The following is a 13568-nucleotide window of genomic DNA, read 5'->3' on the forward strand; positions in this document are numbered from 1 at the left end:
TACCAACCCAAAGTTTTTTTTCTTGGAATAGTACCTGTTGCACAAATTACCATAATACAAATGTTTTTAAAACTGCATGCAGATGGGTTTATAGTCTTCCTAGGACACAGATTTTCCCATTGTAAGAATTGACCAGTAAATGCAATAATTTATACCAAAGGGTTGTTGAATGTTTGATTCTGAGTGATTTACAGACATTCTAATGTGCAGAGTTCTCAGAAACTTCACAGCTAAAGTAATTGCGTTTAATTAGCAACGTTTAAATAAGTTCTTAACATAAACTGATGCTAATACACACATACATTTATTAATGAAGTAAATTAAACGAAAACATGCAATTTTTAATGCTAGTGAATAAAAAAAAAAAAAAAAAAAAAAAGAAACGACCCACTCGCAAGCCTCTGCTGAACACAACAGTACCTGGATCAGTGAGCTGCGTCTGGGGCCGATGACGTCACTTCCAGGGAGTCATGTTGTACACGCCCCCGTCCCTTGACTCCACCCCCCATGTCAAAACAGTGCCACAAAGCGAGACGAGCAGTATTGCAAGCTCAAACTAGACTGAAACGCAAAATAAAAGCATCGTTGCAAATAAAAGAGTAGATATGGGCATGGAAAATATGTATAGCAAAATCATTGCTTTCGTACCGTTTCGTTTTGCAATTCTTTATTTTTGTTTGCAAAAAGCACATTTGTTTTTCTCAATACTTTAATTTTCATTTGCAAAACGTTATTTTATTTTGCAAAACTTTATTTTTTTGCATATATATGCAGCATTATTAATATGACTCCATATAAAACATCTAGACTATGGTAACCATGGAGTAACACTCCAAACTAGGATTACATTTCAATATCTTAACGAGCAGTAATCCAATTAGTTCTTCTTACATATACAAATTAATCTTTACCATTTTATAAAGTATTATTTTTTTATTTTCCAAAACAATGGAAACACAACAATAAAAAACTGCTTCACAAACACTTAACATTTCAAATGTGTTTAATCATACTGATACAGAATGGACTACGTGAGGCGACGTTCACTGGGGTACAGCTCAGTTCTTCAACAACTTGTGCCATAATCTCACAATGAAGTGTAGAGGACCAGTCTTATGTACATAGTTACACACACACACAGGCTAATATCCACCATCTGTATACAACATACACAAGACATTTAGTACTGTATTCCCAAACACTTTATGAGGGAAATGCATAGATTGATAGTGTCACAATGCCACAAACTGTCTCTACATGGAAAAATGAACATGGAGTTTGGTCCATAAAATAGACACCAAAAATAAAAACAATCTGAACATTGTTATATATATGTATACATTTATAGATGAAATATATATATAAACATATATAGATATAACCATATCATATTATTCTATAATATAATATAGATTATTTATATATGGAAATTGAAATCAAAGCCATTGGAATGGGACCACAAAAGAATCAAAGTTGTGAATCCCACTGGCTGCTGGGACATGGTTTTGAAGACTCCAGAGGCAGAGCTTAGCGAACGAGCGGGGCCTGTTTAAGAGAGATGAGGACCGAACGCATGCGGGAGACATCCTTGGCCTGCTTGCTAGACTTGGGGTTGAAATCGCAAAGACGAGCCACGCGCTCCCATTCTGTGCCGGGACTGTTCTCATCCAGCTCGGACACCATGGCTTCCTCAGCCGCCCTGCCAATGAGAGATCACAATCAGCTTGGGACAGAAACTGGAAACACTCTCAAACACAGCCCACTTAAGCACACAACCGCTGACCTCCTGACTGTTTACATGAGAGATATTGACAGGACTGAAAAATTACTTTCCAGCAACCTCACAGATTTTTTTAAATTGCGTTTACCAAAAAAGTTAATTAAAATGTTTCCGTAGGTTTTACTTTCGGAGGTAAGAGGCATGTGTACCAAAGCAGCTGTGTCTGGGTGAAACTCAATGGTTTTTCCATCCAACAAGAAAACATTCATAGAGGCATTCTTCAGGTGACCACATCCAAAACAGATGGTAGTTTGAGCATCATGCCCCCAACCCACCATTACCAGAACTAGTCTCGATCTTGAAGGCAGGAAAAGGTTCCAGAACAGCCACATTCAAATTTTGCAGCGATTCAGTTGGTTAAAACAATTTGTTGTACTTTGAAAGTCCTTATATTGTGGGACATTCCTCATCACTTGACATTCCAAGGAATGTCAAGGAATCGCGTACGCTAATGAGCCTGACTTCAACGTAGCGACTGACAGGCCAATTAGCTTATTTTAACCACTAAATCTGTGTGCAGAGGCTGTGAGTGCCATGCGTTGGCAGTGACCAAAAGCAGGGCCTCCTGCTGAGCTTGGGGGAACTAAACCAAGTTTCTGGCAAGCCAAAAGCTAAAGAGCTCTTAACATAATAAAAATAAAATCTTCAGAGAGCTTTTGGAAACTATATTCGACTATTCCCGTTTCCTCCCGGCCCATTACCGACCCTTTCTGCTGCCGAGGACTCAGTCCAGTAGAGTTGCATTAGCCTCTCCACTATCACACAATATACACAGCAAAATGGGTATGAAAAGCCAATGAGGTAAATCACGGTCACAATCAACTACATCAACTCACAGGACTAATGCACCAACACATCACCACAAAAGGACATCCAGAATCGTATTTTTAGCAGAAACAGGTTGATAATAAAAACAGCAATTCATTGGTATATAAATTTGCCATAAATGGCGTTTGTTCCCTGAACATATTTGATTGTCTTGTCTTTAGATTTTCTTTTTGTACTTTTTTTTTTTTTTTTACTTAACTGGTCTAGGCGGTAGCAAGGATGGTTAATGTGAGTGCTTAAAGGTGCATAGAGAAAAGAAAAACAAGGAGAAACAGATCACAAGTCAGATATATAGAAAACCAAAAGAAATGAGATTTATGCAGATGACCAAAGCAGGCATGCACTGTTCAAAACCCAAGTCATCTTAGGAGTGTTTCTAAGTGCGCTTAGCTTGCAGCCGTCATTGATGTATGCACCGCTCATGGCGTTCAGCGATCTCAACTGGCGCTTCAGTTGAGAAACATTTACCAAGCAAAAGAAAAGCAGCTAATGTTTATAATAGTTCTGCAGAAAAGGCAGAAGAGTTAAGAGGTCCATGATGAGGGCTGCAGAACTAAGAGTTTTACAGTTCTAGTCTGGGACAGCTTTGCTCAACCTAGGCAACACCGTATTCTAAAAAATTACATCTAAGAGAAGCAACTAGGTGTCTGGCTGAAGTACAAACCATGGGATATAGGTGCACCAAGTCTCGGTTTATAATAAAATTAAATAAATAAATAAAAGTCAACGAAACATTTGACCATGTTGAGATTGTAATCAGCCAACAAGTAACAAAACGAATTTATAGTCTTGCCAACCAATAATATAATATTAAGAGATCAATAAATACATTTAAAAGTTTTAAGTGATAATTTTTTTTTTTAGAAAGCAGAAGATGTTGAACTTTGATAACATTAAAATACATTTTTTGTATTTACTTTTTTTTTTTTTTACAAAATCGCACCACTGGCTGGTTTATTTATTTATTGACTGGTCTGGCAGACACATAGTTGCTTAGAAATTCACTAGTGCTGTATTACACAGACGCTACCTACTGCACTAAATATAACTACTATAATAAATAACTCAATATTAATGCTAGACAATAAACAACATTGACTAATTTATACAAATGTTTATACATCTTAAATATCTAGAAAATGCAGACATTGGTGACAAATGCATAAACAAACAACAACAAAAAAAATGGTTAATTTTGTAAATTAATCAAGAAAAATTATAAAGAAAAAAAAAAGTGACAAATTAGAAAAAAGACGACGGATATAAAATATGCAACAAACATGAAGGAAGGGCAAAAATATATGCTCAACATGCATAGTGTGCAGAATTACTTGTCCAATAAGTAAGAAATAACTAAAAAAAAACTATTTTTTTCAAATGAAGTTAACCAAAAGTTTGGTTAGAAACGTTTGAGTAACATGGGGAGAAGAAAAATTGAGATGCAGGAAGATGAGTTACTGAAATGCATGATAAAAGAAAGGATGTTAGTTTAGCAACATACACATAACCAATCAGATCAGCGAAGGGTTGTTTGAAGAAATCCTCATCCAGCACCCTGGGAGTCCCAGAGGAGAGCAGCGAAGCAGGAGAGAACAGAGAGAGTGGTAAAAAGGAGAAAAACAACACTCATACAGAGCCAAAACACACTGCAGTGTTACCATACCAGTGTTAAGACCAGGCCAAGACAAAAGTAAGACAACACTGCACACGAGAGACAAACAGGACACATAGAAACAAGGATTTCACAGTCAGAGGAATTTGGACAGCTGTACAGAAAGAGGAAATGTGCTTATTTTATTTGTACCAAAAAATACTCAATTTCCACTGGGATGGAATGGAAATGAAACTTAATAGAAATCTTAACTTTTGACCCAATATCGCTTACTTTCCTTTCAGCATGTCTATTGATAAAGTCAATTCAAATGCGTCACTGAAGCAGAAAGAGCCTTCCATAGAGCTCTTTATTCCATTCTAATAACTAAATACAACATCTGATGGCAATCACAGATAAAGTAACTACTTGGGATTGAATGAGGAATGATCATGTGAGCGAAACACTGCAGAAGCTTCTTCACTGTCCTCTCATATCATTATAGTCACAACATCATGAAACGGTTAGACTAAATAACAGGAATGCTCCCTCAAAAATGATCCTCACTCTTATGTTGTGAATGTTTGCGCCAGGGCTTGAAAATTAAAAAAAAATTTAATTGGTTCACTCGGAGCAGAACTGAGATTTTAACGTTTCTGTTCTGTGTTATTATTACCATTCCAAAACCGTTTCAGGTGGAAGAAATACCGGTTAATAACATTATTTTTTTAAACCATATTCTTTGCCTATAATTTGCATAATAATAAAGTACAGTGTTTTCTTTACTCAAAAAGACAAGGAAAATATAGAGATCTAACACTTAATCACAGCCAATACAGCATTATCTTTTCTAGATTTTGGCCAAATTGTATAAGATTGCGTTTTGAGACTAAAAAAACACTTAAGCCTAACTCAACCATGCAAACCTATTTAAATATTTTGATAATTTACTGAAAATAAATAAATGACTTTTGAAACCATTTAACTGATTATTAATCTGTCAAAATTAACTAATACAGTTTTGCTGCATTTATGCACACTCAGAAACCGCTGACTGAACGAATCAGCAGAGCTTGTACAAGCTTTTGTCATCGTTGAATCTTTCTCAGACATTTACAAATGACGAAATTGGGTTGCGCATCTATCTGTGCATGATGTCCAATTCCCCCGGCGAGCAGAGCTTCTCAAAGTTGGGAATAATCAAAATTATTGTGATGTTTTTATCAGCTGTTTGGATTCATTTTGACGGCACCCATTCACTGCAGAGGATCCATTGATGAGAAAATACAAACTCCTCTACATTTTGGATGGCCTGAGGGGGGCGAGTACATTTTCAGCCATTTTTCATTTTTGAGTAAACTATTCCTTTGCAAAAAAAAAAGTTTCCCCTTGAATACACTTAACAAGCATAAACCTCGATGATGAGTACGATGGAGAAGCCATGCACTTTCTAGTGCTTTTGTAACCAAAACAGTAAGAGACAAACTAGGCCTCTTCTATAGACTTCAGCTGCTTGAATAGTGTCGTACCTGTTGTTGACTTTGGTCTTCTCCAACTGCTCGTTCTGCCTTGTGTGCCACTCCTCCAGCTCCAGCTTCGCTTTCTCCTTCCACTCTGCCTCCTGCTTACGGGAGTTAGCATCTGAAAAACAGCAGAGGGAACATCTGTCAGCCCTAAATTAACCTTATAGTTTTAATACTTCTTAAGGAGAACATTAACATCTATGCTCAAGTTACCAAGTTGCTCCAGCCGCTCACGCTGCTCCTCTCTCCACTTCCTCAAGCTCTCCGGCTCTGCCTGCAATCGGTCAACACTGGAGATGGCTGCATACACGTCTGAAGGACCGTTACTCTCCTACAGAACACAAACAGCAAAAAGCAGGAGTCCAAACCATACAATCTCAGTATAATATTTAGTTGATGCAATTCTTTAAAAGCATCGACTCATTTAAGCAATTCTTCAATTATTTTAAAGGGGTCATATAATGCGATTTCAAGTTTTCCTTTCTCTTCTGAGTGTTAAAATTAAACACTATGCCAAAGGTCAAATACCAAACATGTTTTTTCACATCCCCCATGTAGGCCTATTTTGCCATTTTTTTTTCACCATTGCATTAATTAAATTGCAGAAATGTGCTTTTTACTGTTTTGTCCTGCTTTTGAAATAAAAAAAATAAATTACAAAACAACGGTGGCAAATAAATATCAAAGAACAGATAATTGATTTAAAACTTAAAAAAAAAAAAAAGAGATGACAACAGAACAACAGAAGATGCCATTCTTTCAATCTCCACAAGGACTTGTACCATGGCAGAACAACTGTTTGTCACGGACAAAGTGATGTAATGCTACATTTTATAATAAATAAGACACTTGTTCTTTGCTTTGTTTTATTTTATAACATTAAAATATATTAAAGTGCAAAACACACAAACGAAGGGAGGGGTACTAGCAGACCAATTTAGTTTTTTGTTCTGCGCTCATGCACACTGCATTTCCTATCATCTGTATTATAAATACATTGAAGACACGAAAAAATTTAATAAATACAACTCCTATGTAATATTTTTAAAATTGTGCTCAGTTTGATGGAACACAAGAAAGAATCCATCAAAGTCTTACCCCGTGCAGATCTCCATTCAATGCTCCACCTGCCAAGATAAAAGAGAGAGAACAAGGATGCTTAAAAATAGTCAGTGTTCGGTCAATTGTCCATGCATCGTATACAAACCATCAGTATGAATCACCCTGTCATTAGACAAAGGCTATATAGCCTTCCTGAAGCTCAAACAGTAGAGCATGCCACTAACAAATGAAGGCTGTGGGTTTAATTCCCAGGGAATACATGAAACTCAAAAATTACATGCAACGGAAGAAACTTTGGATAAAGGCCTCCGTCAAAAACATTAAAAAAAAAAAAAAAAAAAAAACAGCAATTCTTTTGCAATAACGTATAGTCCATGACAAAGCATTATTTTAGTGGTGAATTGTGGGACAGGATATACAGTCTTTCCTCCTGCCAAAGTCTTTGGTTTTGCTGACTTCTTTTCCTTTCTTCCTGAAGAAATACGTACTAAGCATACAATTAATAAAAGACGACAAGTTTTCAGCAAATGAAAATCCATTTTTAACCCAAGCCTGAATTTAAGTATTTAGGCCTGACTGTTTTTCTGCAGACTGTACTGCATTGTACCTCCAAGACTGTTGTCTTCAGTCACTCTAGACCGAAGTCAGACTGTGCCTTTTTGCCAGTGAAACAACATCCCCATCATCATTTATTCAAAACTTTCGGCCAAAGCAACATTCAAGCCAACAGCCAGTAAAAAGGGAACACTAGACGCTTGTGTAGATTGATAAATGTATGGTGTGATTACAAACCAAGGCAAAGACCACCAAAATGGTCAAAATTAATTTAAAAATGTGTAATTATAGTTTAAGTACCTGTAGAGATTAAATCAGCAATGAGATACTTGTGATAGAAATGTATGCATTGAAACCTAGTGAGCTGCCTAACTAAAAAGACTAACTGTAAGCGTATGAACCATTAAATATGAACCCCTTAAGCAACTCGTTTTGGAAAAAAAAAGGATCTGCCAAATGTTTAAGTGTTTTTTTGGGCACGAAAGACACTCTAGATTCTTTAGAACAAAACCTTTTGACCATCATAACGGGGTTCAAATCGATCATTTATGTATGGTCATTCGAACATTCAAATCGAATATTTATTCCATTACAGGTTCGTTTGAAATGATCGAATCCATCATTTATAACATGACAGGCGAGTTCGAGACAATCATTTCTTGACATTACAAGCGTGTTCTGTTATAAATAATATTTTTGGCAATCAAATGCGTGTTCAAATCACTAATTTTCGTGGATTTCCGATGCAGTCTAAATAGGCATCTCAATACGTGAATACAGAGCAGTGGTCCGGTCAAAACCAAATCTAAAAGATGCCTGGACACTTCAATATAAATGCAATAGGAACTACTCTCTCACTCCCACTCTCTCTCTCTCTCACACACCCTTTCGTCCAAAGGTCATTATATAATAAAAACTCCATCAACGTTCAAGGAACTGGAATTTTGCTGATACAACCAGTACGTTGACGGTAACTTACTACAGTAATCAATCGACACAAAAATCGGTAAATATGTGTTCAAAGAGACAATTATCTATTTTGAACACGAATAAATTTGCAATTAAACCGTTAAATGTGCGGTCTAACGTTAACGTAACTTACCAGAGGAAAGAGCGGAGCTAACGACAGATAACGCCATTTTCCTTCTTCATTTAACTAACATTAACGGTCCATTAAGTAAAACGTTAGGACATTTAAATGGCTTTTAAACTAGTTTTGGTAGTGAGATCTATATAAACAGCACAACGCGTATTATTTATACACATCGCGTTACCTCAGAGCTCTGAATGAAGGCTAGCTGGCTGGCTAACGAGCGAGTAGAACAGTTATTTGCCAGTTATTGAGTCTGACTGATCGCTTTTAAGATTATAAAGAGAGCACTTGTTGTTTGTTTTTATTCTTATCGATGTTGTGTGAACCCACCGTCGGGGTCTTGGCTCAGGGATGAAGGCACTTCTCCGCTGTCCAGGATGCTGAAGCCCTCGTCATTCTCGATGCCCGCGATTTCACTCTCTTGCTGGGCCAGAAACGCTGCCGCCGGGTCCTCGTCCGCCCCCACACCGTTTCCTGCGCTTCCTTGAGGGGCACTGAGCATATCAAAATCGTCCATGGCTCGCTAAATGTTTGGAGTGCGAACAACTGAAAACACAAACCACTAAGGTCTTCCTCGTCGATGGCTCCAATGTCAGTGAGGGAGGTGCTTAAGAGAGAACGGCTGCGAAGGAAATGGCGCTCAACCAATCAGTGTTGTGTATTTTTGATGAGCAGTTCTGTTGTCCAGTCAAATGACGAGAAGTTGAGTCGCCGACCAATAAAATGACTAAACCGTGGCTGTACAAGTCCCGTGATCATCAGCGTGCCCTGATAGGGCGTTGCAACAATATGGTATTGCAAACGTATCAATCTATAATAAATATAAACAGGACTTGTCATGAAACACTGACCGCGTAGTGCCCTTCACTGAAAGAAACAAGCTGGCCTTTGAAGGTCAACTGAAAGCTAGATTTGTGTGTAATTTTAGTTTCAAAGGAAAGCCTGATTATATCCCAATAAATAAATAAACAAACAACATGTAATGGCCATTTCCTGCATTCCTGTACCATGGTATTTAAAAAGACAATTATGGTGCTACCATGACAAACACACAGTATACACACACACACAAATCCTATCAACACTTACTCAAAAAAAGCAACATTCACGGTATAACCCAATTAAATTGGTAATTTATATGGATAGTAATAAGCCCTACACATTTTTGATTCCATTAATTCACCTTAAAAATAAGACAGATTTCCATCTTTTTTAGCACCATTATTTATTCAGATTTATTCAGCAGTATTTGGCAAATAAAAACCCATATAAACAGATTTAATGGTACTTGTTGTATTGTTGCATTAGTTTCTGTCTGCAAAACATAATGCCATTTTAACCGTGCTTCTAGAATAATGCATTTCATTTTGGCAAAAATATCTCAATTTCTTTCCAGTCTGATGAAGAACGACAGGCAGAGACGGCAAAGACAGTTTTCCTCAAGCTTTGGCTTTTTTGCCGTAGTTGTCGACTGCATCCTCAATGACGCTCTCGTCCTCTTCGATGTCTGTTGTCACTTTCTTCCCCACCAGCTGGAAGATGTCTTCTGGAGCTACACCCTTAGGTTCTGCTACTTTCACAGTCAGCATGTCAAGGGTCAGTTCTGTACCTTTCGGGATGGCGGTCTTGGCCACCACAGATTTCCCAAGCTAGAGAGGAGTGAAAGATGTCGAAGAGGAATTACAGGAATGCTTTGACAGAGCAGATTACTTGATGACAATGTGGTTCTGCTGTTGAAAACAAACATCCCACCAACATAAAAGAGAAGAAGCAAGGTTGAAGAGTAGTGATACTGGGAAGCCAATGGAGAAAGATGATGGTTGATAAAGAAAGAAAGAATGAAAAGAAAAAGTTAAGACAGGATGTTTTGGAAGGAAACAGCATGAACAGGAATGCTGTGGCAGGAATGCAACAGAAGATGGAAAGAGAATGGAGCTGTAAAACAGATAGGGTTGAAGTTGACACAGAAAGTGCTACAACATTACAAATTAATTGAAATCAAGGTATATACTGTATTTTCCGGACTATAAGTCGCACTTTTTTTCATAGTTTGGCTGGTCCTGCGGCTTATAGTCAGGTGCAACTTATTTATCAAAATTAATTTAACATGAACCAAGAGAAATAAACAGAGAAATGAACGAAGAGAAAACATTACCGTCTCCAGCCGCGAGAGGGCGCTCTATGCTGCTCAGTGATCCTGTAGTCTACACTGAAGACATAGAACGCCCTCTCGCGGCTGGAGACGGTAATGTTTTCCCTTGGTTCAGAATAAATGCGACTTATAGTCCAGTGCGACTTCCTCATCATGACATATTTTTGGACTGACGCGACTTATATTTAGGTGCGACTAATAGTCCGAAAAATACGGACTAAAATAATAATAATTTATTATTATAATATTAATATATTATATATTAATATAATAAAAATAATTTGTAAAATGACAAAAGCACACAAAAATACTTGTAAAAATAAAGATTTATTAAGTAAAACAATTATTGTTATTATTCAATTAAATTAAACATTATGTAATTAATTTAATTTAAATATTACTAAATACTATAAAACAATATAATTGATATTAAAATAACACTGATGAAACAACATTTTTAGAGTTAGTACATTTTAGAAATAACCCCTAACCCTAATTATGAGCAATAGTAATAGCGATGCGTGCCACTTATGTCATGAAATGTGAACGTAACAAAATGGAAAGGAATGCATTTGCACTGGTTCTTATTGTACCTTATCATGGCATGGCACCTCGCAGGGCAGCATGCGTTTCACCCCAGTGCCCAGAGCTCTCTCCACAGTGCGGATGGATCGCACAAGCTCAGCCAGCTCTTCAGGCACCAGAGATGCCTCATGATCACTGCCTTTCCAGGTCTTGTCCAAGGTCACGTGGCGCTCCACGACCTTTGCTCCCAGTGCAACTGCCCCAACTGTGATGCTGATCCCACTTTCATGGCCTGAGTATCCAATGGGAATGTCTGGAAATTCTTTTTGATATTCCTATAGGTTGGGGGAAAAAAGTTATATTAAAAAAAGTGAAAGTGCCGACCACTGTGATTAGGATTTTGATAAACATGCTGTTTTTGAAATAAATAAAATGGATTACTGAGTGTGTAAAGAGCTGGTTTCTTTACCATGATAACCCGCAGGTTGACATCCTCAGGTTCCAGAGGATATGCACTTGTGCACTGCAGGATGCAGAAATTCTGGTTGTGTTCCTTTACAGTTTGATAAACACGGCGCATAGTCTCCATGGACTGCATTCCGCTGGACACTACCATGGGACGTCCTGAACACACACAGACAAGCATCAGAAGTTATATTTGTTTCATAATTAGTTTTAAGAGTGAATTATACATTTTAACTCATGCTTATCACAGATGAATGTATTTGATGTAGTAAATAATTATCACAAAACAGTAATACTCTGAAATATTATTTTAATTTAAGAATTCTTTATTATTAATAAAATTATTTCTTTAATATATTTTATATCGTGCTGCTTAAAATTTGGGAAAACCTGGATACACATTTTTTGAATTCGTTGACTCATAAAAAATTTCAATGAACAGTATGTATTTGAAATAAAACTAGATTTAACATTATAAACATTAATTTTGAAAGTGCAGAGTAAACATTAATTTCTGTTTTCCAAACTTTTGAACAGTGTGTGTGTGTGTGTGTGAGAGAGAGAGAGAGAATATATTTAAACATCTTTAAGATATTTAGCATTAAAAAGAAAAATGGCACCTTTTTGGGCAGTTTTTTTGAGGTAGGGGAAGTTGTTGGTGTCTCCAGATCCAACTTTGAAAAAAGGCACATTGAGCTCATGCAGGAATTCTACAGCCATCTTAAAGACACAAGCAGACAAAAAAAAAATTATTATGGTTATAATACAGGAGTAAATCAGCGTAAAGCATAACTTTCCCATGATACTGCTTATTCACATGACTAGTGAGAAAAATAACAACACATGACTTTGGTATTTGATGTGATGTGAGCACAGGCTACGGTTATCTTTCCTTGCTATTGGTAAGCCGGAAGCCATTAGAAATCAAATACAGATGCCAGTCTAATAGTCTGCGCATGCGCCGTGCGGCTGTAACCCGCTCACCTCGTCCATCCCGGACGCAGTGAAGAAGATGCCCACTTCTTTAGCGTACTGCTGCAGCTCCCTGTACTGCTCGTGGCTGAACTCTAGATGGCGCTTGTGCTCTCCGTATGTTTTTCCCCAGGATTGTTTGGAGGTGTACGGCCGCTCCAGGGCTTTCTTATTGAACTTAAACTCCAGCTCACTCTTCTGAAACTTCGCACAGTCTGCCCCGCAGTCCTAGTACAGAAGAGGAATAGTTATATACAGTAAATCATATGAGAAACTATTTAAAATAACGAGACCTTAAATTAATGACAACATAGAAATTTGTAAAAAGTCATAAAAATAGACTTACAATATAGTCATATTCTGTATACAGTCTTTATATGTACTCTTACTGATATGGTATATAATTATTACAAATATAGAACTAGCACTTGTATCTATTAGTAATGTGCAAAAAGTATTATTAAACATCTTAATAAGTAGGTTTATGGTCTAAACACTTTAAAGATATTCTACGGCAGACTTCTAGACTGCAAGGAAGTGATTTGAGAAGCAGTTCTGAATGAACATTTCCAAGTATTTTATGTCCAATATCAGATTAAGTAGTAAACTGAAACCTGTCGTGCAATGTACCACTGACGTTTAAAAAAATAAAAAATAAATAAATAACATTTTTCTATAATAATAATAAATTAACATTTTGTAACTTGCAGGCTCACCGCCGATAATAAATGTACAGTACCGATGTTGATTAATACAAATAAACTCGTAACGTTACCTTTGCCATCTTGATCATTTTCTTGGCGATTTCAATGTCTCCCTGATGATTCTGACCGATTTCTGCAATAATGAAACATGGGTTGTTTCCTCCGATCATGCGACCGGGACATAACTCAAATTTAAGAGGCATTTTAAATCCAGATACACACACACAGCAGGCAAAGCCTAAGAAAAGACAGGAGTGAGTCTGGAGGGAGTCAAACACGCGTCAAATGCTGAGATGCCAGAGCCGTGGAACTTCCGGC

General features: G+C 37.1%; 2 protein-coding genes across 4 annotated transcripts; both read right to left on the minus strand.

Annotated features, from left to right (window-relative positions):
- Window positions 1–985: 985 nt before the first annotated feature.
- LOC113044322 (clathrin light chain A-like) lies at window positions 986–9055 on the minus strand. Of its 3 annotated transcripts, XM_026204215.1 has the most exons (7): window positions 8763–9055; window positions 6821–6849; window positions 5936–6053; window positions 5729–5840; window positions 4110–4163; window positions 2808–2843; window positions 986–1699 (listed from the first exon to the last, which is right to left on the minus strand). In XM_026204215.1, the coding sequence occupies exons 1-7, from the start codon at window positions 8947–8949 to the stop codon at window positions 1528–1530; spliced, it is 708 nt and encodes a 235-aa protein (XP_026060000.1). In that variant the 5' UTR covers window positions 8950–9055; the 3' UTR covers window positions 986–1527. The 3 variants fall into 3 exon arrangements, with proteins under 3 accessions (XP_026060000.1, XP_026060001.1, XP_026060003.1); XM_026204216.1 differs by lacking the exon at window positions 2808–2843; XM_026204218.1 differs by lacking the exons at window positions 2808–2843; window positions 4110–4163 and having other exon boundaries at window positions 8763–9052.
- A 583-nt stretch (window positions 9056–9638) lies between these two features.
- Window positions 9639–13568, minus strand: LOC113044320 (sialic acid synthase-like). The gene is made up of 6 exons (XM_026204213.1): window positions 13322–13568; window positions 12559–12774; window positions 12195–12294; window positions 11579–11733; window positions 11178–11444; window positions 9639–10081 (listed from the first exon to the last, which is right to left on the minus strand). Exons 1-6 carry the CDS (start codon window positions 13451–13453, stop codon window positions 9872–9874), a joined length of 1080 nt encoding a protein of 359 aa, XP_026059998.1. The 5' UTR covers window positions 13454–13568; the 3' UTR covers window positions 9639–9871.

Source organism: Carassius auratus, chromosome 26 (genome assembly GCF_003368295.1).
Source record: "Carassius auratus strain Wakin chromosome 26, ASM336829v1, whole genome shotgun sequence".
In the NCBI taxonomy this organism is placed as follows: Eukaryota; Metazoa; Chordata; class Actinopteri; order Cypriniformes; family Cyprinidae; genus Carassius; species Carassius auratus.

Excerpts from the sequence above, each read along its gene's own strand:
- LOC113044322 (XM_026204215.1), bottom strand. The coding sequence starts at position 8,949 with ATGGACGATTTTGATATGCTCAGTGCCCCTCAAGGAAGCGCAGGAAAC. Across the intron at positions 6,850-8,762 it reads CCTGAGCCAAGACCCCGACG|GTGGAGCATTGAATGGAGAT; the intron begins GTGGGTTCACAC and ends TTATCTTGGCAG. Across the intron at positions 5,841-5,935 it reads TGAGCGGCTGGAGCAACTTG|ATGCTAACTCCCGTAAGCAG; the intron begins GTAACTTGAGCA and ends GCTGTTTTTCAG.
- LOC113044320 (XM_026204213.1), bottom strand. The coding sequence starts at position 13,453 with ATGCCTCTTAAATTTGAGTTATGTCCCGGTCGCATGATCGGAGGAAAC. Across the intron at positions 12,295-12,558 it reads CTGCGTCCGGGATGGACGAG|ATGGCTGTAGAATTCCTGCA; the intron begins GTGAGCGGGTTA and ends TGTGTCTTTAAG. Across the intron at positions 10,082-11,177 it reads AGGTGCCATGCCATGATAAG|CTTGGGAAATCTGTGGTGGC; the intron begins GTACAATAAGAA and ends ACTCCTCTCTAG.